We start from the raw sequence: 24,349 nt of genomic DNA on the forward strand, positions 1-24,349 counted from the left end.
TGGCTGTGCCTAGTAACCACCCTTCAGAGACTCTAAAACCATTCAGCGACCACTGCTGGCGGAATGTGTTGTGTTCAGTTCCTGATGATGAGCAAGCGCAGTGCGAGTTCAGTGGGAATATACCAACACTAACATGGAACGAAATAAAGATTAAAAACGCAGTCACTAAAAACATAGAATGATGGAGACATATTAGGATTTAAATGTTATTTTCAGTGTGCCCGAGTATCAAGCTCAGGAACCAAACCGGGGTAACCGAGCTTTTAAAGGAACAAAGGCCCTTTCCTCGCACCCCCTTTGGTTCACTCGTATTTTATTCTCCCACTCTTCGCTCTTTCTGTTCTAAGCTCCCTGCTGAAGAAGCGCACGAGGGACACCGGCCCGGTTAACCATCGAAATATAATACAATAGAGTAAGTAACTGACAGCTCACTTTTCGACCCGGTTATTCTTTGGAAATCAACAAAAATGTCGCTGGTGAAACTGTTTAGTGAGATTCAGAATCAATGTTAACGTTTAAGACGTGAGAACCATCGGAGACCAATTAAATGAGCGCTCAAGCCGGGGCCGAGAAAATGTATTTGATCATTAACTGAGATATTCAGACATTTATTAGAACAACCGTTGTCAGCCAATCCATTACTTATGAATCGAGATGGGTTGCTAAAAATGCTTCTGACCTAAAGCGTATTTTGCACCAGCTGCCTGGATATCTTGAGGAAGATGTCGATGAAGACTAGCTACGCCTACTGTTGTCATATTGACTGCGAGTCATGACAGGATAACATTGTATTGTTTGGATCGAACATCAAAGGAATGGCATGACGGTGGATACAGTATTGCTCGTAGCTAACTAGTATAGTATAAGCTACGAAATGTTAATACAACTTCTAACATTATGCTTCTTTCCCCTTTTCTATGCTCTCAAGAATTGGAAAAGTGAGTATGATTACGAAGTATAGCCTTGCGTTTGTCGATATGTCGTTTAAAGCTACTTTCATTAAAATGTTTTTTTGTACAGTTTTGCTACATGTAATTACACCCCTTCGTTGTAATGATGACGCAGTCGTAAAGCTTTCTGGCTCCAACTCAAAGGCAGACATTTGAATAATCAGTGGCCCAAGATTTCCACGTTTCTTACACGTTGCTCTAGGATTTCTGGTCAAATAGGCCACTAGTGTCTTACCTTAAAACCTACCGTCGCGTACACAATATGGATGTAGCCTGTTCCCAAAAGTGTTGCATTTCCGGTGGGTGGGTTGGCCTGTGCTTAGGCATTAGGGCATGTGGGGTATAGCTAATATACCATGCCTAAGTGCTTTTCTTAGAAACATCAAAAGGTACTTAACCATAAGGTGCCTCACTGCAATTATATACTGGTTTCTAATGCAATTAGAACAGTACAAACATTGGTAATACCCATGGTTTATGGTGTCATATACCACGTTTTTAACTGATCAGTATTCAAGGTTTGAACTGCCTTTTTTATAATTTAGCAGTAAGGCTAGAAAAGGTCTGCATGTGGCCAAAATGCCAGACCAAAAAGCAGGGTGCCTGGACACAGTCCTTAGCCGTAGTTTATTGGTTATACCAAAAGTCCTTCTGTTGCATTATTGCTGTTATAAACTTCTTACCAACAATTAAAATTGTATATTTATGGCCATACCATGGTCTAATATGCCATGTTGTTCAGCCAATCAGCATGCAGAACGCAAACCACCTAGTTTATTACAGACCTTATAAACCAGGTGGTTTGAATCATGAATACTTCTTGGCTGATAGTCATGGTATATGAGCTGTATAACATGGGTGTGAAATAACTCATTTTTATTGGCCATATACCACGCCCCCTTTTGCCTTATTGTTTACTTATAAAACTGGTGGTTTATATCCTGAAAGCTGAGTGGCTGGGAGCAGTGGTAGACGCAACCAATCAGGCATTAATTCCATGTGTAAGGTGTTGGCGCTTATCTCCCATGTATGTTGGAGTATAATATTTTTTTTTACAGTTGAAGTTGGAAATCAGTTTAGAATGCAATAAGCCAGTCAAGAGTTAGTGGTAGGCTGTAGGGCCAATGTTCCACAGCTGGGCTGTATACAGTACATGTTGTATCATGCACTAAGAATAGCACTTCGCTGTGTTATATCGGCCATATATCTCCTCCATGCGTTACTGCTTAAATAATGTTTATTTTTGTTTGTTCATGGCTTGCGGCTGAATGGATAAAAAGAACGTGTTGAGCATATTAACCACAACCATTTTTACATCTCACGCGCACAAAGGAAGGTGAGTTATTGGGGACTTTTATTTAGGCCAACTATTGTAATACACTGCCATCATGCATGAAATTAGTTTCTTACTGGCAAGATGGATAATTTTAACAAAAGTAAGGCATTTCCTGTCACAATGATAAGTATGATGCATGAACTGTGCCCTTCCATCAACAACACATGTGTTCCTGGCTTTAATGGTCAGACTGGTGTGGTCTACAGAATACCATATTATTTTATTCCTGTGTACACAGGAGGTGTAGACGAATTTTTAACAGACCTCTGTTGCATTGTGTAGAGAATAGGGTATAGCCGAATTCCAGTAGTTAAATGTATTCATTAGCACGGTTCTTCACAGTAGGGTACAGTATGATGGCATCTATTGGTTGCCATATATAGACTATGTAGTCGTAGATCTGCATGATGCTAGAGGATGCTGATTAAAAGGTATTAATTTGCTTCAGGAAGCCTCAGAAGAATGAGTCTCTGTAACTCCAGACTGTGACATTGGAGCTCAGGAGTTCTGTTCAGAAAGCAAGAGATGGGAATAAAACCTTTCAAATGGAACCACTAGCGTATACAGGTGCATCTCAAAAATTTAGAATACTGGGGAAAATATGTTTTATTTCTGTAATTCAATTTGTGTTATGGATTCATTACACATAAAGTGAAACATTTCAAGACATTTCAGTACCTCAAAATACTAGAAGAGAGAAATTACAATACAGAAATGATGCCTCTAATCAGCTAATTGACTCCCTGAGCCTTCAATCTCTCAGTCTGGTTCAGTATACACAACCACAGTCATGGGGAGGACTGCTGACCTGACAGTTGTCCAGAAGACACTCATTGACACCCTCATCAAGGAGTTTAAGCTACAGAAGGTCATTGCTGAAAGGGCTGGCTGTTTGCAGAGTGCTGTATCAAAGCATATTCATGGCAAGTTGATTGGAAGGGAAAAGTGTGGTAGGCAAAGCCGCACCAGCAACAGGGATGCCCGCAGCCTTGAGAGGCTTGTCAATTGAAGCCGATTCAAGAACTTGTGGGAGCTTTACAAGGAGTGGACTGAGGCTGGAGTCAGTGCATCAAGAGCCACCACGCACAGATGTGTCCAGGAAATGGGCTACAAGGGTGGCATTCCTAGTGTCAAGCCACTCCTGAACTAGAGACCACGTCAGAAGCGTCTTACCTGGGTGAAGTAGAAAAAGAACTGGACCGTTGCTCAGTGGTCCAAAGTCCTCTCTTCAGATGATGTGGTGAGGAACAGAATCCAAGTTGCTTGAAGTCCAGTGTGAAGTTTCCACAGTCAGTGATGATTTGGGGTGCCATGTCATCTGCTGGTGTTGGTCCACTGTGTTATCAAATCCAGAGTCAATCCAGCCATCTACCAGGAGATTTTAGCACGCTACATGCTTCAATCTGCTGACAAGCTTTATGAATATGCTGATTTCCTTTTCCAGCAGGACTTGGTACCTGCACACAGTGTCAAAGTTACTGGTAACTGGTTTTGCTGCCCATGGTCTTACTGTGCTTGATTAGCCAGCCAACTTGCCTGACCTGAACCCCATAGAGAATCTATGGTGTATTGTCAAGAGGAAAATGAGACACACCAGACCCAACAAAACAGATGAGCTATCTAGGCTTCCATAACACCTCAGCAGTGCCACAGGCTGATTGCTGACATGCGACGCCGCATTGATGCAGTAATTCGTGCAGAAGGAAACCTTTGCAGGTCTTTTGAGTTAATTAGCTGATTAGAGCTCTTCTCAGGTGGACATTTCTGTATTATACATTTCTTATTCTTAGATTGTGAGAAACTGGATTTTTGATTACCATCAGCTGTAAGCAGTAATAATCAAGACAAACTAAAAGTCTTAATGTTTCACTTTATATGTAATGAATCAAGAATATTCAAAGGTGGAAAATGAACTTTTCCATGATATTCTAATTGTTTGAGATGCATCTGTACTACCTAATGTGCTCTACTGAACACAACCAGTGAAGTGGATGATTTTCATTGCTTAGTTCATCTGTCTTCCTTAATTAATCTGTCTTGATCATATAGATTGAAAAAGATCTCATCAGTGCCATTCCAATGCCTGCTCCAGCATGGGCAGTGCCATCTCTATCATAGTCAGTGGTGCTGTATGAGAGGGTCAAAACCATCATGAGCAAATTGACTGACTACTTTAATATAGAGATGGCAGAGGGACTCGCTTAAGGGCAAATTTTCTACCAGTTATGTTTTCAAACCATTTCTGTGCTCTTGATGTTTTTCCCTTCGGTTTGCTTCCTTTCCTGCATGCCTAAATTATTCTGGGATTGATCCATTGACCTTGCTCTATTTTGCTCTGGAGAATTCTCTATCTTTGATCCGCAGTTTACATACCAATCATATATGATTGAAAAATTTAAAAAGCCCAGTGGATCAATCTCGCTGTCTTCAGACTGTTTTCCTCAGTAACTAACCCTCTAGCCTGTGACTCTCTCTCTTTGCTTTGGATCAAAGATGATGCCTAAGAGGAACCCTCCTTGTCCTGTTATGGATCAGTCTGGACCTAATCTCCCCCCCAGCTGCTGCCAGGTGGACTGTACCACTGAGATGGCAGTGAAGGGGGGTCAGAGGAATGGGGGAGTTGCTGCTTCATCCTCCCCAGAAAGTGGCAGCGTCAACGGAAACGGAGACAGTAACTCGAAGCGCAGCGGGAAGAGTCGTCGTCGTCGAAAACGCTCCGCTCAATCGGACAATACCCCCGCTCCCGTGGCCACGGAGTCGCTGCAGCCGCCGCCTTCGCCGGGTCAAGAGAAATGGGAGGAGTTCCAGCTTGGCCAGGGGGGCAGTAGTCACCCCCCTCCCACCCCTGCTCCCGTCCGTGACTCCCCCAACGAGGCCCTGCTTGGTCTGCGGTCCGAGTGTGGTTCTGTGTGGTTGGACCGCAGCGCATATGAGCAGGCGGAGAGTCTGTATCAGCGCTGGTTGGTACGTTCGGCCAACGGGGTGATGACGCGATCTGTCCGCTCACCGTCAACAGTGACCGGCATCGGCCTGCCCCCCACCCATCCTCACACGGCGGCAGAAGAACATGGCGACGTGGCGGAGTCCTTGCAGCCAGCGATCCCAGACTCCCTGGCCTTCCCCGCCCCAAGCCCGGCCACACCGGACGAAGGGTACCTCTCCCTGGTCCAGACCCCGCAGGCAGCCGCGCCTTCACCGCAGACCCCAGTCCCAGCCTCTGGCCAAGCGCTGAACGGTCTCCCGCGACTCCCTTTGGAGCTGCTCCGAGATGTGTGGCTAGAGAAGCCTCTCTACGACCGGGCCGAGGCCAACTTCTACCAGAGCCTCTACGGAAACAACCGTTCCCCCAACAGCAACAGCCTGGGGGGTGGAGCCTCCGCCTCACGGAGCAACCCTAATGCCCCCCCGACCTCTCGTTGCAGAGACCGCCCACATAGCCTTGTGGAAGAGGAGGAAGAGGTAGAAGAAGCAGCCGTGGTCTCCCAAGGTAACGCAGAAGTAATTCACTCTCTACGCACAATTCAGGAGGAGGAGGAGCCGGCTGATGTGAAAGAGGAAGAGGGCGTGTCCAAGTGGGCGGGTGGAGTCTCTTACGTCCTACACCCAGACAGTGAGAGGGTGTGGCTGGACCGGGGACGCTACGAGGCTGCGGAGAGCCGCTTCTATGGTTACCATCAGAATGTACCCGGAGAATCAACCAAAGCTGACAGAAAGGGGTTACTGGGTCAACAGGATGCTGGCGTGTCAGAAACTTCATTACTGCAACCGCCACCCCCACCGGTCGCCCACACCGGCCCTGCAAGGGACAAGTATGAGCCTTCCCAGGAGACTGGACCCTCTCCAACCAACCCAGATTAACTTGCTCGGTCTTCTGTTTCGTGGTGTTGTGTAGTTATGTGTTATTTTTTTTTTGCTCCATTTAGTTATTGTTTGCTTGATTTGGTTTCATGTTTTAATTCCCATTTCTTTATTTCACTTCTTTGCAAATATTTATTTTGTTCTGTTTGGTATGATTTGCGTTATACGTTTACTTTTTTCTTCTATCGTTTTCTTCCTATTTTATTTATATAATTTGTTGTTGGTCTTCAAGGGTTCAATCAAATTTTTAATATGATTTTGGCATATTTTCAGGGAGGGGGTCTTTGAAATCAGTGAGCCAGAGATTAAGGGATAGAGAAGGTGTCTTATGGAACAAAAGCTACCTGTCTCACCGTTTGATCCTTCTCTGTCCCCTCTCTTCCTCCTCTCTGCCCTTGCCTTGGTTCACACAGCGCCATGAGAACAGCAGTAGACTTCCTTGTCCAGGAGAAGGTCTGGTTTGATAAGCCACGCTACGATGAGGCCGAGAGACAGTTCTATGAACGCATAAATGGTTCCTCACACCCAGCGCAGGTAAGTCTGACAATCTGCTTCCATTCTGCTGTGTCCTCAGTGTCTCCACCTGTCTGTTGTTTAGCTATGTCAAACACCAGAGTGTGTGTGAACTGGTCTTCTGTCCTGTACCTGTTAGGAGCTGGGAGCTAACAGCATCCTGCAGGACATAGCCCGGGCCAGAGAGAACATCCAGAAGTCCCTAGCAGGAGTGAGTATAACAACTGCAGGCCTTATTTGTAGACTTTTGCCTGTTACACGGTCTCATTTGTGTAAGCGGCTCAACCAGTCCTACATCCACCTACACCTGACGGTGGCGAGGCTCGTGTCACAGTTAGCAGACTGGCCCACGAACATTTGTTTGTTGTCACCTGGAGCTGTGGATGTAGCCAGGAGCTTTCCTTACTCTGGGTAACATATTGTATGTTGGTGCATGCGTTTACAGTCACCATATGATCATAGTGCCTGTTTTGGTTGGTAGGTTCTTTCTTTTTGGTGTCTAGTGAACTTGACCCAAACCATTTCCAATTTAGCGTGCGTGGGTGTGTGCGCGCACACGCTTGTTCGTTCATTCTTTGGTTTAGCTTAGATTGAATCCTGACAGATTTCACAACTTGCCTTTGTTCATATTAACCCATCCATTCCTGCATTATTCTGTAGTGTGCATGTGTGGGCTCTTGTTTCCCCTACCCTATCAGAGCAAGAATTCACCAGCCTGTCCTGACATAACATAAAACAAGTTGACTTAGTCTAGTGAAGTAATGAAAACATGGTTTGCTGTTACCTATTTGTGTTAAAGCATGACTAACCCTTGGTTCTGGTTGCCAGCTCTATACTGTACCTCTGCCTGATACCCCCCCGTCCCCTCTGCAACTCCATTCAACTCTCTCCCTACTTCCCTCCCTCATTGCTCCCCCCCCCCCCCCCAGCTGAAGAGTTCGCTGTTACCTAGCAGAGGTTCTGGTCAACCCCAGAACCACCATCCTGTAAGTGTCCCAGCCCCGTGTGACAGTAGCTAGCCCCCCACCCCCCACACACTCGCACCTTTTTGTGGCTCCTCCTCATTGGTCCTGTCTGATGGGGCCTCTGTGTTTGTTCGGGATGCACCGATACGTTGGCCAGCAACTGATGTCAGACAGCTGCTTCAAAGTGGGCGATTATGTCATTGTGCTTTTGTCTGAATTGATTTACACCATGCTGTAGTAAACATATTTTGGCCTATTTATTTGTTATTTATAGTTCTATACCTTATATCCAGGCATTGTATGATTGTTCTACCCATATTTCATGATCGTTTTTATAATTTTTCTGTTCACCGTACTTTTGTCTTTTGTTATTAATATAGAAAGGTAACCTTTGTGTAATTTGAATTAGTTGAAAGTAAAGTATCATAAGAAGCAACATTTAGTATGCCAGTCTACACCGGTACAGAAATGACAGAACATCTGTATCAACATCAGCTGATAGTGTCATGTGAATATGGGCTGTCAGTATCGGCCTGTCATTTTCTTATTGGTGCATCCCCAGTGTTTATGTGGTTTCCATGGTCTGCACTGTCCCTGTCCAACCTCTTCTGGGATGTAATCTCTAGCTGCTGCAGAGATGGATACCTGTGTTTAGGTGTTTTTTTTGTTGTTGTTTTTTTGGTTCCTGAAGAGTTGTACTTGGTCAGCTTCCTGGTTCTAATGTTTGCACACTTCTACATGGTGTTCTAGAAGGGTCTGTTAAATCTTTCCTCTGTTCCTTACTAAGACAATAGATTGATTCTTCAGTGGCCGGGGCTTGCATGAGCTGTAGTTGTAACTGTCCTTGTGTCTTTTCAATCTATTTCATGGTTACTTATGTTAATAGTATATGATTTATAATGTGAAACTGTTTTTAACCCCATGTCTGCGCTGTCCTCCTTTTAATTGGTTGTGGTATTGCTCTTGTTTGGCCACTAGAAGTTGCTGTTGCTCTGTTAGTGACATGGCGCATGTGGGTGTTTTCAGAGTGCAGCGAATGCGGCAGGATATCAAGAAGAACTGGTTGCCCGTGTCCAGAGTCTGGAGCTGGAGAACCACAGCCTGCACCAAGGTATGTGTGTGTGCGTGTGTGTGCGTGTGTGTGCGTGTGTGTGCGTGTGTGTGCGTGTGTGTGCGTGTGTGTGCGTGTGTGTGCGTGTGCGTGTGCGTGCGTTTGCGTGCGTGTGCGCGTGCGTCATTGTTTTATCTCTCATCTTATTGGCTATGTGTCTCCTAGTGGTGGAGGACCTGCGGTCGGCTCTGTCTAAGTTGGAGTGTCGGGTAGCGGTCCTGGAGAAATCACCAGCCACAGCGTCCCCCCCTGCCGCCCCCCCCTGTATCAATGTAAGTCCCTCTCGCCGGTCCAGCGGCTGAGTTGGCAGAACTAAGTTAGTGGAATAGATTTCCACAAAGATGGTGGATACATAAGCCATGCATGTGAGCACTGTGGTGAAAATCCCTTTGGATGAAGCATCTGCTGAGTGTTCATTGTTTAAGACCGTTCTGCCATCACACTGTGAACTACAGAGCAGACAGTCATCACACGTCGACATGATACAATGTTACGCGGCTTGTTATTCCTGTACTGATTCAGCCCTCTCCTCTTCAGGGAACATCTGTCCAGCAGCAGAAAGCCAGTGCTCCGGTGGAAGAGGAAGATGACGACGATATTGACCTGTTCGGCAGCGACGAAGAGGAGGACGAAGAAGCTGAGCGACTCAAAGAGCAGAGGCTGAAAGAGTATGCAGAGAAGAAAGCCAAGAAACCCGCCCTCATCGCAAAGTCATCCATCTTATTGGACGTCAAGCCTGTGAGTCACGTAGTCCCCGGCCTTTTCCTAACAATCTCTCTCAAATCAGTTGACAGTATTTGACATGTATTGTAGTGGTACTTCCTGTCACTGGTGTGTATGTCCCTGTCACTGGTGTGTATGTCCCTGTCACTGGTGTGTATGTCCCTGTCACTGGTGTGTATGTCCCTGTCACTGGTGTGTATGTCCCTGTCACTGGTGTGTATGTCCCTGTCACTGGTGTGTATGTCCCTGTCACTGGTGTGTATGTCCCTGTCACTGGTGTGTATGTCCCTGTCACTGGTGTGTATGTCCCTGTCACTGGTGTGTATGTCCCTGCTAACCCGCCTCCTTGTGCAGTGGGATGATGAGACGGACATGGCTAAGCTGGAGGAGTGTGTGAGATCTGTCGTGGCTGACGGTCTGCTCTGGGGCCAGTCCAAGCTTGTTCCCGTGGGTTACGGTATCAGGAAACTACAGATCCAATGTGTTGTCGAGGACGACAAGGTGGGGACCGACCTGCTAGAGGAGGAGATCACCAAGTTTGAAGACTATGTGAGTACAGGTGTAAACACACTTGAGATGAAATACGTGTTGGACTTGTAGTTCCATTAGACCCAGGTTTCTCAGTTAGTCTGTCTGGAGATGTACAGGTGCTGGTCATAAAATTAAAATATCATCAAAATGTTGATTTTATTTCAGTAATTCCATTCAAAAAGTGAAACTTGTATATTATATTCATTCATTACACACCGACTGATATATTTCGAATGTTTATTTCTTTTAATTGTGATGATTATAACTGACAATTAATGAAAATCCCAAATTCAGTATCTCGGAAAATTAGAATATTACTTAAGACCAATACAAAAAAAGGATTTTTAGAAATTTTGGCCAACTGAAAAGTATGAACATGAAAAGTATTAGCATGTACAGCACTCAATACTTAGTTGGGGCTCCTTTTGCCTGAATTACTGCAGCAATGCGGCGTGGCATGGAGTCGATCAGTCTGTGGCACTGCTTAGGTGTTATGAGAGCCCAGGTTGCTCTGATAGTGGCCTTCAGCTCTTCTGCATTGTTGGGTCTGGCGTATCGCATCTTCCTCTTCACAATACCCCATAGATTTTCTGTAGCCAATTAAGAATCCAGATACCATGGTCCTTAAACCAGGTACTGGTAGCTTTGGCACTGTGTGCAGGTGCCAAGTCCTGTTGGAAAATGAAATCTGCATCTCCATAAAGTTGGTCAGTAGCAGGAAGCATGAGGTGCTCTAAAACTTACTGGTAGATGGCTGCGTTGACCTTGGACCTCAGAAAAAACAGTGGACCAACACCAGCAGATGACATGGCACCCCAAACCATCACTGACTGTGGAAACTTTACACTGGACTTCAAGCAACTTGGATTCTGTGCCTCTCCTCTCTTCCTCCAGACTCCAAAGGAAATGCAAAATGTACTTTCATCAGAGAACATAACTCAGCAGCAGTCCAGTCCTTTTTGTCTTTAGCCCAGGCGAGATGCTTCTGACACTGTGTCTTGTTCAAGAGTGGCTTGACACAAGGAATGCGACAGCTGAAACCCATGTCTTGCATACGTCTGTGCATGGTGGTTCTTGAAGCACTGACTCCAGCTGCAGTCCACTCTTTGTGAATCTCCCGCACATTTTTGAATGGGTTTTGTTTCACAACCCTCTCCAGGGTGCAGTTATCCCTATTGCTTGTACACTTTTTTTTCTACCACATCTTTTCCTTCCCTTCGCCTCTCTATTAATGTGCTTGGACACAGAGCTCTGTGAACAGCCAGCCTCTTTAGCTATGACCTTTTGTGTCTTGCACACATTAACCACTGTTCCCAGGACGGGGTAGACATGGGTCCCAGGACGGGGTAGACAGGGGTCCCAGGACGGGGTAGACAGGGGTCCCAGGACGGGGTAGACAGGGGTCCCAGGACGGGGTAGACAGGGGTCCCAGGACGGGGTAGACAGGGGTCCCAGGACGGGGTAGACACTGTTCCCAGGACGGGGTAGACACTGTTCCCAGGACGGGGTAGACACTGTTCCCAGGACGGGGTAGACAGGGGTCCCAGGACGGGGTAGACAGGGGTCCCAGGACGGGGTAGACACACTGTGGTTTACGTCATCTTGATGAGCATTCTCTCTTCTCTATCTGCAGGTCCAGAGTGTTGACGTAGCTGCTTTCAACAAGATCTGATCCCACCCTCTTCCTTGTCTTCGAGCCGTCACTCGTGTCATTCCATTCTGTGTGGTGCACTGCTATTGGCCCCCAAGGTTTTGCACCCAACAGGATGGATGATGTTGTCTGGGGCGTCACAAGGTTCCCAATCCATCCCTGACTGTTTGTGTTACACGGTTATTAAAGAGCTTTTGGTGCACTTGACCTGGTTTCCTGTCTGACTGGGTATCCTTGAAGATACACATACTGTACCCATGTAATCTACACCACCATGAACGTCTTCACACTGTGTAGTCTGCCTCAGTAAAATGCTTTTAAATGTAGTAGCCTTCTGAGTTTGACAATATGAACCCTGCTGTTAAGTACATTTTTAATAGTCAGTGCAGGATTTCTTCAGTTAGATTGGGATTTTATCCTCCCCAAGGCAGAGAGTTGTGTGATGTGACCTGAGTTGAAAAACTTAGCAGCCCTTATTTGAAGCAGTAGTGTGTAGAACCCTGCCTCTAATATTTACAAGTCTGAATTTAAACAGTTACATTACTTTTCTCGTCCTCTTTCATTACGAGATTAGTACACAAATAAAATGTCTGTCAATCTACACACTACCCCTGAATGACAAAGCAAAAACCCATTATTTTAAAATGTTTGTCGATTGAAAATTAAAACTTAAAAATCTCATAAGAACATAAGTATTCACACCCTTTGCGTCTTTTGATGATGCTTGAGATGTCTCTAGAACTTGTTTGGAGTACACCTGTGGCAAATTCAGTTGAATGGACATGATTTAGAAAGGCACACACCAGTCTATAGAAGGGCCCAGATTTTATACCAAGAACCCAATGGCTACATTCTGCATTGATGGGAGAACCTGCTAGAAGGACAAACATCTATGCAGCACTCTGTCAATCAGGTCTTTATGCTAGAGTGGAAGCCATCTGGCCATCCTGAGGAGAATGAATGGGACATGTCATCTGAAGGATCCTGAGAGCATGAGGAAAAACAATATCTGGTCAAAATCAAACCATTTGGCCTAAATGCCAAGCGTTACGTCAGTTTAAACCAGATGCAGCTAATCACCTGGCTCATATCATCCCTGCGGTGAAGCATGGTAGTGGGAGCATCATGCTATGGTGATCATCATGCTGGGGAGACTTGAGGCTGGAAGATCACAGTCCAGCAATGCTCCCAGTCCAATTTGACAAAGCTTGAGAAGATCTACAGTACAAGAAAGAATTGGAGAAACTTCCCAAATCTAGGTGGGTAAACCTGGTACAGGTATACCCAAGAAGAAAGCTGTGGCCTTTTATTGTGGCCAGCCTAAGGCACACCTGTGCAATAATCATGCTGTCTAATCAGCATCTTGATATGCCACACCTGTGAGGTGGATGGATTAACTCTGCAAAGGAGAAGTACTCACTAACACATATTTAGACAGATTTGTGAACAATATTTGGGAGAAATAGGCCTTTTGTGTATGTAGAGAAAGTCTTAGATCTTTGAGTTCAGCTCATGATAAATGGGGGCAAAAACAAAAGTGTTGCGTTTATAATTTTGTTCTGTGTATTTATAGTGACAGAAGGGTAAGTCTGTGCAGTTAGGTCCAGAAAGAATTGGACACTTACACAAGTTTTGTTATTTTGACTGTTCACTCAAATATATTCAAGTTACAGTTAAATAATGAATGTGATCTTAAAGTGCAATCCTTCAGCTTTAATCTGAGGGTATTCACATACAAATTGGAAGAAGGGTTTTGGAATTACAGCTCTTTAATATGTAGCCCACTCTTGTTCCAAGGAATCAAAAGTAATTCTTCATCAATTAAGCAGGTAAAATGTCTAGAGTTGATTCCAGATGTGGCGTTCGCATTGTGACAGCAGTAGTGAATGATAGTAGGATCCTTTCCATGGTAAAGAAAAATCCATTCACAACATCCAGCCAAGTGAAGAGAACACTCTTCAAGAGGTAGGCATATCATTATCCAAGTCTACCATAAAGAGAAGACTTCATGAGAGCAAATACAGAGGGTATTTGAGAGCAAATACAGAGGGTTCAAGATGCAAAGCCCAATATTTTACATGAAAGTATAACTCAATACTCTAATCACTAACTGCAGTGTTAATTTTTTTCAATTTAAATTTTTTGACGTTAATATAAAATAATAGTATTCCAAAAGGTTTGGTTGTTTTGGTTGTATTTTGTAATGCCAACAATAAATAAGGGTAATTCAAGTGGTTACATATTAACTTAAATTATTATTAAAATGTAATTGACATTATTAACATCTCAAGGACCAGCGGTAGCAAAATAAAACATTTACATTAAACAAATATCAAACACATCAAGTAGGCTAATACATTTCCTGCATGCGATGTGCTTTGTTTATTGTGCACGTAAGCTGCGGTACGGTGCTGATGTATAGAAATGTTTATCGATGGCGGTCATACTTCGTTGTAAATCAATCTAAAAGCTGCTGTAACTACAGTGCCTTAAACCAAAACAAATTTTACAGCCTTATCCATCAGAAGAACTTGATCACTCTATCATTTGACAGGATTTGGAAATACTGTACTGTGCAAAATCTTAGGCCATCTGATTAAACATTTTATATATATTTATATTGGCGTTAAGTGTTGATTTATTTGCTCGTAATAGGTATATTTCTGAAATAAAATAAAATGTTTTGATTTGTATTTCTATTGCACCTTTCATGCAACGTTTCTTCATTAACAGGCTAAGATATTCCATGTTATTTGTCCCGTTATTTAACAATGATTAGAAACTAATTAGTTATTTTTTTAATTGTACCAGCCTTGTGTAAAAACTTCTTTGAATTATGATGGTCTAAGAATATGGAAAATCGAAAGCTGCGATAATCTGAAAGACACGCTGCATTTCAGAAAGGCGGTTGTGAGACCAGATGGACAGTGTGTCGGGTGACGCTTTTCGGGTCTGTTGAGAATGGGAGGCTTGTTGGTGATTGAATACTATTTTACAGAACAGCATATTTCCCAATGGAAACCTGTCCTAGTAGCCTTCTCTTTAGCAACATTGTAGAATTGCTAGGGAAAGAGCGAGACAAATAAATATAGGGCATACATTTAACGTTACACTGTAGCATAGAGTAGGCTATACTATATAAAAAATATAATTGTGTTAGATTTGTGTTTTGTATTTCATGCTTATGCTTTGAATGTTACCCACAGACTAATGATGTTGGGTTTTGTATTTCATGCTTATGCTTTAAATGTTACCCACAGACTAATGATGTTGGCCATATATGGTTAATTAGGGAAGTTTCGACAGGCAAATAGCCAAGGTCGTATTAATAATGATTTCCTACCGGTGTGAGTAAAACGGTCGTAGGATCGTTTAATAAATCCCCCGTTTTCTATGCGTAGGCACATTCTTAATTCCGTTCGTAAGTACACATTTCGTTTTTACAATATGTTGATAAATGAGGCCCCAGGAATGGTATAAACGTGGGTGAAGATGATTTATTTAAAAACAGGAAACTGAATTTGGATTGTATTTTATAGATCTTTTCTGGGACGAAAGTTAACTTACCAACCGAACTTTAGATATGACATACTCTAAAACCGATCCTTTTTAGGTGAGCATGTTTGTGGGGCAGAGAGGTATACCAGGTCGTTTGTGACTGAAAAACATCTTGTTTTACTAGACTTGTGGAGTAGTTTGAGCTCAAGGAAGGCATGTCGAAGACCAGCGAGGGGGCAGATGTATAGAAGATAGTATAAATAAGGGAAGTCACCAGCAGCAAGTGCAACATTATTAAAGTATGCTGAAAGGACAAAGAGGGATTCAAAGTGGTGGATTCATTGATTGAATCCACCACTTTGAGAGGTAGGGCTTTAGAGAGGTAGGGCCGTATGGAAATCGGACAGCTTAGGGCTTGATGACCTGGACCTAACTGATTTGTAAGCTTAAACAATTTAGAGATCCTTCCATATCTCATTGACCTGCAATGGACAAAAGGGAAAAACTGGGGAGCTCTCAGGAAAGCTGTCTCGAACAGAAGCAGGAGTTCAGGCAGTGGTCGGCGTAGGCAAATTATTTTTGCACAGTCATTTTAACTGTCACATATTAGTGTTTTCAAGTTTGTGTTGTTGGGAAAAGGCTTAGTCGTTCAGCAGTGGTTGTATTGTACACACCTCATTCAATGTCATGCCAACACACCTCATTGTAGGGCTGTCACCAACCTCTAAAGTGGCCAATAAGGCAAGCTCAATATGCCCACCCAAATTAAGTACACACAGGTGTTGGTTTTGTCCAGGTGGGCCAGGGCAGACCGTAAAGCTGCGGCGATGGCGTCCTCTGTAGACCAGTAGGCAAACTGGTAGTGATCCAGTGTTGGGGGTGCAGGACTTGAGGTGGGCCAAAACTAGTCACTTCATGATCGTGGGGGTGCGTGCAACAGGTCGAAAGTCATTCAGGCTAGACGCAGACTGCTTTGGCACTGGCACAATGGTTGCTCAGTGCTGGGGGGGGGGGGGGCTGGGGTGGGTTCATTTTTAATGGCTGGCTCTTTGTTGTCCCTGTCGAAGCGGGCGTAGAACCTGTTTAACTCGTGATGGAGACGTTGCTGGCTGGGGGGGTAGGGTTCATTGGCCGGTAGTCTGTGATGGCTTGGAAACCCTGCCACATGCGTCGGGGTTCGGCGTTGCCGTGCTCCTCGATCTGCAGTTGGTGGTCATTTTTAGCCGTCTTGATGCCCCTTTTCAGGTTGGTCCTGGTTGAACTGTAGGCTTCCGCATTGCCGGATCTAAACGCAGCGTCACGTGCCTTGTCAGATCTCACTGTTCATACAAGGCTTCTGGTTGGGGACGGTCTTGATTAGTTTATGGGTTATGATGTCGTTGGTGACCTAAATGTAAAGATGTATTCAATACAAATCTGAAGGATTTATTTCATCAGATTGTCATGATTTTTTTTATTTGCAAGCACCCATTTATTTGTAACAAACATCCAAGACACAAATGTTAAAGACCCTTTTCTTTATTCACTAACTACAGGAAGTGGAGGCTTTCAGGTCAATCTCATCAGGTGCTGGTTTAGCTGCGAATTCTTTCAGTCGGAGACTCAGTTACAAAGGCATTCTCTTGGATCTTATGATTCAAGCTTTCAAAATAAATTCTCTACATGTGACATGCACACTGTCAAATGGGACACTGATGCATAATTGAAAGAGACATTGTAATATCTGTGTTCACTAACAGTGTTGGGTAGGAGTTGTAGATTTGTGGCCTTACCCCTTTGCTGTGACCTTCACACACACTGAGGAGGTAGGAAGGATTCATTTTCAAAATAACTGGAGAATTAACTGTACATGGCAACCTCACATGGTTTTAAGGGTTTTTGAGTGTTTGGTTTGATTCCTTGACAAAAGAGGTTTCAAATGACCAGAAATTCTTAACTATTGTATTACTTTAGGCTGGGCCCAGGTCGAAGCTTACTAGACGGATGTCAGCATTGGCCAAATGTCCCACCCACACCTCTATCCCTAGGATTAGGGAAAGACTGAGTTAAAGGGAACAAGACCTTTATGACAGGGTTTCTTTGTGCCAGTCCTGTTTTTTTCTTTGTCTGCTTTTGGTGTTCATAAAACCAGAAAAGAGTGTTATTATTCATGATCCCAGAGAAGTATGTTCCAACACTTCCTTTTATTCAAATCAAGTTCTGCTTTTAGTGGGGTGTGACCAATTCAAATTTGAATCACCCTACATTTTCCCTAAATTTACAGCACCAGAAACACGTGTCACCATGCGACACACTAATTAATTTGAGGTGTTTTAAGATAATCACTACATGCAGCGGTAGATTAAATCAATGTTTCTGTGCCTGTCTATATTAAGACAGGTCTATCTCCTTCCACAACTTTCCATGCTCTCATTCCATCTTTGCCAATCAGAAATGGCCAAAGGGCTGTGTGGCCATTGTGGATTTGTCAGTGAGAAAAAACGATATACTGTAAGACTAGCTCCATGTTGAGATGCACCTGTCAATATCAGGGTCTTGTCAGGACTGCCATAAATCACACCAATATGTTTGTGTGTAAAAATATGACAAAGGCAGGTAGAGATTTTTGCCATATTTTAAGTAATTTACATCCCCTCAAGGTTACTGCACCACTAGGATCCCAACACCTGTCATATAGCCTCTTCATAATATTTCACAGTTACTCTCCTGAGTTATGAGTCAAAAAGCAATATCCAAAAACCGTGTTTTTATTAATAAGAAAATATTATGATCAAGTCTGTTCCTGTGTTACATCATTGTAGATGGAAGCAGATGGGTATGAAATTGACTTGGATTGGCTGGTGGAATAGATAAGTAAAATATTTACATCTTATTCAGCTAGGACAAACCAATAACAGTATCCATACCTTAAATGCATTCTATGTACTATTTACTATCTATGTACCTCCCCAAAACAAGGCCAATAAAAATAACCATTGTTCATTTCGGTGCCATAATGTAAACTTTTACACATTCTAAATTCAGCCAATTTATTCCCCAATTCCGGTATGTAAACAACGTCTCATAGGACGGCAAAGAGCCATTAGGTAAGTTGTTGGTTCCAAGCTGACAATGTGATAAATGTGTTGCTGTGACCACGAGCAAAACACTTAACCCCCCCGGTCAGTCGCTCTGGATAGTGTCTGCTAAAATGTTGTTGCAGTTTGAGCTGGCTACTTTTTTAAATATTAATGTATTTCAACTACCTAAAACAACTTAAATAACCAATATAGAAAGGACCACTGTTGTTGCTAGTTTGAGTATTTTGAATATGAATCAAGATAGTATCCCAGCAAATCTCCACTGGGGACTGACAAAATAGTGCAGACCTATTGTCCTGGTCCATTTAAAATTGCACAGAAAAAGACCAATTGTGCTTAAAATGAGTTATTTGTGCTGTGTATAATTTAAAAATATCAAAGCTTTTGGCAAGATAATTGTCTGGACAGCGCTCAGTGTTGTAACTGAGTGTGCACACCTAACAGGATCTTCCCATTCAACGTTCCGGAAGAAAGTGAACTGATTGAATGATGAATAAATGGCTCCAGGGAACGCAGAGTTGTAACACCTGTTACAAGTGTACTATACCACAACAAGATCACAAGGCCAATCCTACCTGGACATACCGGACCAGTGACGACAGAGAAGGTACACTATAAATACCCTGTCACTTATTTCAAGTCTGTATCTAACTACTGTATCCTTGCATCAAGGTGTAAACCATTGAAAAGGATTACAGTATAAATTGCATAGATACAGATAAGTCAATAGCCATGGCTCATGAATGGGGATACGGACCAACTAATGGTGAGGCATTCAACGGTTCTGTAACATCTGATGCAGAGAACTTTGGTTAATATTTGTTCCAAGGGTGAATTGATTTTGTTGCACAGAAGTTTAACTCGATACACTCATCAGAAACAAATGTGCAGTGTTAAGATTTCAAACATACTTTTACAGTACCTTTAAAATTGTTTGGTTATTGTGAAATATTTCAGTGTATATGCTTTTGAACAAAAGTCATGTTTGTTAGAATTGATCTGTTTTAAAAAAGTAAATACAATGTTTATACTGTTATATTGTTTCTACCTATTTCTGCCATAGGACCTGCTACCTGGGCTTTAAGCTATCCCATTGCTAATGGACACAGGCAATCCCCTATTGATATTCTTTCTAGTCATACAACCTTTGAGCTTGATCTTAAGCACCTCAAACTGAAGTACAACCCAGCCGACTCCATAGACATCCTGAACAATGGTCATTCCTTCCAAGTTGTCTATGTGGATGATACTGACAGCTCAAGTAAGTCTTAAATAATATCGAATCTCGTACTTCACAAAATATTCCCATTCATTTTATACAAAATGTCATTCTAATTTGGGAGAACAGTGGGAACTGGAGTAGTAGAACCGGAGTAGTAGAACTGGTGTCGTGGCAGCAAGAAAATAAGTGGTTATATATTAAGTTTAATTATTGGCATCCTTTCAATATGCACTGTGTTTTGGGGGAAATTATTTTATGGTGATGCAATTGCTAAGACAAATGTATTGTGAATGGCTAGCACCCTGTTTTTAATCATTTTCAATGCCTCACCATGTAAGAAACATTTCAAAGCCAAAATGCTGGAAGGGAACAAACCGTTCCGACAGAATATTTCCATATTTAACTTAAAACCTGGTTTAAAATAAATGGCGAAGGTGGATTAGACTGTGGACAGCATCAGGTTGAAGCTAAGATCAAGGTAGTTAGGTTGATTTTATAGGGAAGAAAGTGAGTATAAATGTAAAATGTAAACTGTGCTTGGAAACAATGAAAGAGCTGTGCGTTTGTTACTTCTGTTGAAGGTGGGTTTGAGGATGAATAACAAAGAATATTTACTAAAGGAAAAAGGGGAGGGAAGAAACAGGAGGGGTAGGGGGCAGAATGAAACCAGAGGAGATAGGAAATGGTGCAAGCAGTGCAAACATGGAGTTACATTTCCGTCCTAACAATGTTGAAGGCTGACCTACCCACTGAATGTTTTCACCACATTGTTGCGTTCTTTTAGCTATTGCAAAATGTTGATTTTTGTAGTCAATTAACAAAATTATTTGGATGTGTTTTTGGGGTTATCAGTTTTGGGAAAGCTGATAACTATACTAAATGCTTATTTAAGAATTTGTCATATGTTAACTGAAATTATTTTTGTATAGTTCCAGTGGTTAACTACATCACAGCATCAAAATATATCTAATTTACTAGTTGAACTAAATGTCGTTCACCGGAAGAATCCTGTGACCATTGTTTAGCCTCCTGCCAAAAAGGCAACTAGGCTTTGGGCAAAAATGTCTTTATGACACTGTCATGAACAAGGTCTCCAGGGGAGGAAGCAAAATTGTCTTTGCATGAAACAAATATCAAACAAATGATGGAATTTATTTCCTTAATGCAACGTCTTTGTTGATTGTGCACATACAATAGGCTGTTGTACAGTGCTGCTGTAGATACAGGAGCAGTAATGGGTGCCGTGAGCTGGTGTTCATTACAGATAATCAGTATCCTGTGTTTGGCTGGATGGATGACATCAATTGCGCTAGATGCAGGAAAGGATCATACCAGTGTCTTATGCAAAAAAAAATAATCAAATGCAAAATAGGTGTTTGTTCTATGCTATCATCCCATTGTCACTCAGATTATTATATCTGAAAATAATATGAAATAAGTATATCCTGGTAATGCTTAGCAACATTTTTCTTTTGAGTCGAAAGCCACTCAAAAGCCCAATGTCCCTGTGCGTACAACACCCTGAAGCAAAACAAATGCTCCAACCTCTGTGTGCACATTCCTATCCACAGCACTGACTGGAGGGCCTGTCACCGGCACATACAGGCTGAAGCAGTTCCACTTTCACTGGGGCTCCACTGACGACAAGGGCTCTGAGCACACCGTTGATGGGAAACACTTCCCTGCTGAAGTAGGCAGGCATAGACCTAGATTATACAACAGTACCAGGCGGATGTCTTGTCATTGGCAAACCGAGTTAAACCTGACAACTTCTCAATTTTCAGCTCCATCTGGTGCACTGGAACAACAAATACACCAGCTTTGATGAAGCCACTAACCACCCTGATGGTCTTGCTGTGGTTGGAGTGTTTCTGCAGGTGCTGATTTAATTAAATTACCAAATTGACAGTCCCTGGTGAAATTCCACACAGCCCTTACACACTCTTAACCTTTCCTGCCTAATTTACAAAGGGATCACATTAGACATCCCTGTATTAATCAACACAACCAACACAAACATTCAATAAAAAATAAATAGACAAGAAACTTGTTGGTGTTGACACTGACATCTGTCTGTGATCAGAATGTTTGCGGGGAAATACAACTCTGTACAAGGTTTAGGGTTTCAGAAGACAGATGAGTATTCTACATTAGCTTAAATCTTAGACAAGGTTAGAATATTTCTCTGTCAATGAGTCCCAATTTAAGTACTGAACTTGAGTCATTTTTACAAAATCAATGGGTATGTCACGTTAGAGTTCACCAAGTCGGTAGAATATACTTCAAAATGATTCACAGCTGCTAAACATGCTTCCCTGAAATACATTGTGAAGATATGCAACCAAAACATCTTAGTTACACTTATTCATTAGGAAACTGTTATATTCTTTCACTTTGAAAATGTGCAGTAGGTTGAGTAGATCTGTAGGGGAGGGGGGGGATCTAATTTAACCCCTTTTTCTACACGGGAAGATGGTGCAAAGCGTGTTCAGACTTTCACTAGTGACTACATAAATGAAATTATGTACACTGCAATCTGGTAAATCAAAGCGGGATTAATGTGTGATTTCTTGCTACTTACAGATTGGTGCTGCAAACCCCAAGCTGCAGACTGTTTTGGATTCCCTGGCGGCCATCCAAACAAATGTGAAATACAAATTGAATGCTCATCGAGTCTATCTGGAAATATAATTTTATTAATTGATATTGAAATGTTAAGGAAAATTTTTTCAATATTGTGTATTCAGTCAGTGTTTGCCCTCTCATAGGGGAAGCAAACTGCATTTCCCAACTTTGATGCCCATACTCTACTGCCTCCCTCACTGGACTTCTGGACATATAGTGGCTCCCTGACCACTCCCCCTCTGTTGGAGTGTGTCACCTGGATCGTCCTGAGGGAACCAATCAGTGTCAGCTCTGCCCAGGTAAAATCATTTTACACAGACCCATCAAATCAGTGCATACTACAAGGTCCTGGTACTTATCAGCTTCATCAGTGTGTTTATTTTACCACTATTTAACCAGGTAAGAGAGTAGAGAAACCATTCTAATTTTAAATGGCCGAAGGCCTTCAGTTGGAAGAAGCCAAGAAGACACAAATCTCATCACATAAATAATGTCAAAATACAAAAACACTAGACAAGGGAATCAATTCAATTTAAAGTAAATATAGCATGAAAAATACAGAAGTTTGAATTTGGCTTGTGCATTGATCTGAATGCAGCTTGTTTTTGAGAAAAGTAATGTGTGATGAAAGATTCTAACCTTTAAAGATATTTCAAATTCGTTCCTACCATTTGTGGCAGCCAACTGAAATGAATGACGTGTAAAGGAACTGCAGGGTTTCGCCATGCAGGTGTAAATGTGCGTAGTATTCAGTAAAGGGCCAGATTTATACTAAATTGTGTTATCTGCATAAAGGTGGATAAGGAAGATACTCACTGTGAGTGCAACATTGTTAATATAAACCGTGAATAGTTTCCGTCTTAATCAACACTGTAGGGACACCTATACTGTCAGAGGACAGCAGGTCCTCAGATTTGACACTCAACCTTTACAGGCTCCGATAAACTCCTTGTTGTTTAAAGTAGATGTAATGTCATTTAAGACCTTCAGACTTTCTTAAAATGAGTACTCGGCAGTGGGAAAAGGCAGCATTGCTTGCAGCTAGTGTGAACTGAGCAGATTTAAAAGCATAGCCGGCCCTGAAAAATGTGACTGTTAAAACTCTTACACGTGCATTCCCATCCTGTGTTACCCATTCATGCTACATAGACCCAAACAACCCATACCCCCAATACTGGTGCTTTTTCTGGAAGGAAAGCATTTTTACTAATGTTGACACCAGTTTTTAATAAAGAGCCTATAGTGTTCAGGGACACTTTTAAAAGGTTTCCGAGAGTTGAGTAAATATGGGAAGTAGAATTTGAAACCCAGTAATCCCTAGGCACGCCTATAATATGAGCCACCCAACATTGTTCACACAATGTTTTGTCCTTTTTCTTTCTCTCGCTCACTCTCTCCTGACAGATGAGTGAGTTTCGCAGCTTGATGTTTAATGCGGATGGACAGCCTCCATGCTGCATGGAAGACAACTTCAGGCCCCCTCAGCCTCTCAATGGACGCAAGGTCCACCGCTCTTTTCATATCTAGAAAGACCCTCATCACTGTCCTCGTGCTGATTTTAGTTTCTAACTCAATCACTCAGAGAAATTTATTGGGTTCATTAACTACAAGAATTTACTGTTTTCATCTCTCAGTAACCAAACATAGTAGATATCCTACAGAGAAAATCTTGAGGGAAATATAAATGGTTTCTATGCATTCTCTTTTGGACTGGGTCCCATTGATTGCTGTATTGTTTGACTTGATCAGGTTTTAGGTTTTATGCTGAAAATAAAAATTATGCAATTCAACTTAATGATTTTGTTCAACTTAATGATGTTGTTGAAACTGCTCATTAAAACGTATCTCCCAAGTTCATCATTATGTCTGAAAGGCATGTGAGTGGTCCCAGGGTGGTCCAGCGTTCGAAGACACTGCCTCTGGTGCACTGCTACGGCATGGGTTTAAATCCAATGCTCTGTCATCAAACTCTCCTGTGTATACCCACTTACCTGTCAAATAAAATGGCGTGTGACATCATTGTACTGTAGCACTTCATTCTGCATTCAATACAGTCTGTTGGCATCTTTAATTGAATCCTGAATAAAGATGTTCTACCAAAACTCAAAAAAAGAGCTTGACTATTGTGAAATGTATTCTCTCTTAATGAACTGTGCCTTTATGTAAAATAAATGAAAGCAGTTTGCTACAAATTGTGTGGTTTCTAACCAATTCTAGCTATTTTATGTAATTTGTTAATATTCATAAACCTAGACTTGCATTATACACCTTAACTGCAGAAATAAC

The 24,349-nt window shown here is 42.5% G+C and overlaps 2 protein-coding genes across 7 annotated transcripts; both read left to right on the top strand.

Annotated features, from left to right (window-relative positions):
• The first annotated feature begins 248 nt into the window (after positions 1 to 248).
• On the top strand, positions 249 to 11,845 carry eef1db (eukaryotic translation elongation factor 1 delta b (guanine nucleotide exchange protein)). 5 transcript variants are annotated; one of them, XM_020049192.2, is made up of 12 exons: positions 249 to 412; positions 929 to 938; positions 2,231 to 2,286; positions 4,780 to 6,095; positions 6,558 to 6,678; positions 6,797 to 6,868; positions 7,587 to 7,643; positions 8,649 to 8,733; positions 8,899 to 9,005; positions 9,271 to 9,471; positions 9,811 to 10,005; positions 11,621 to 11,845. In XM_020049192.2, the coding sequence occupies exons 4-12, from the start codon at positions 4,780 to 4,782 to the stop codon at positions 11,657 to 11,659; spliced, it is 2,193 nt and encodes a 730-aa protein (XP_019904751.2). In that variant the 5' UTR covers positions 249 to 412; positions 929 to 938; positions 2,231 to 2,286; the 3' UTR covers positions 11,660 to 11,845. The 5 variants fall into 5 exon arrangements, with proteins under 5 accessions (XP_019904751.2, XP_010896123.2, XP_019904756.2 ...); XM_010897821.4 differs by lacking the exon at positions 7,587 to 7,643 and having other exon boundaries at positions 258 to 412; XM_020049197.2 differs by lacking the exon at positions 4,780 to 6,095 and having other exon boundaries at positions 298 to 412.
• A 2,725-nt stretch (positions 11,846 to 14,570) lies between these two features.
• Positions 14,571 to 24,082, top strand: LOC105026392 (carbonic anhydrase). Of its 2 annotated transcripts, none has more exons than XM_020048916.2 (8): positions 14,571 to 14,588; positions 18,661 to 18,823; positions 19,280 to 19,477; positions 21,010 to 21,128; positions 21,223 to 21,315; positions 22,022 to 22,084; positions 22,207 to 22,362; positions 23,468 to 24,082. In XM_020048916.2, the coding sequence occupies exons 2-8, from the start codon at positions 18,703 to 18,705 to the stop codon at positions 23,588 to 23,590; spliced, it is 873 nt and encodes a 290-aa protein (XP_019904475.2). In that variant the 5' UTR covers positions 14,571 to 14,588; positions 18,661 to 18,702; the 3' UTR covers positions 23,591 to 24,082. The 2 variants fall into 2 exon arrangements, with proteins under 2 accessions (XP_019904475.2, XP_019904474.2); XM_020048915.2 differs by lacking the exon at positions 14,571 to 14,588 and adding an exon at positions 14,952 to 15,059.
• The last annotated feature ends 267 nt before the right edge of the window (positions 24,083 to 24,349 follow it).

Source organism: Esox lucius, chromosome 8 (genome assembly GCF_011004845.1).
Source record: "Esox lucius isolate fEsoLuc1 chromosome 8, fEsoLuc1.pri, whole genome shotgun sequence".
NCBI lineage: Eukaryota > Metazoa > Chordata > Actinopteri > Esociformes > Esocidae > Esox > Esox lucius.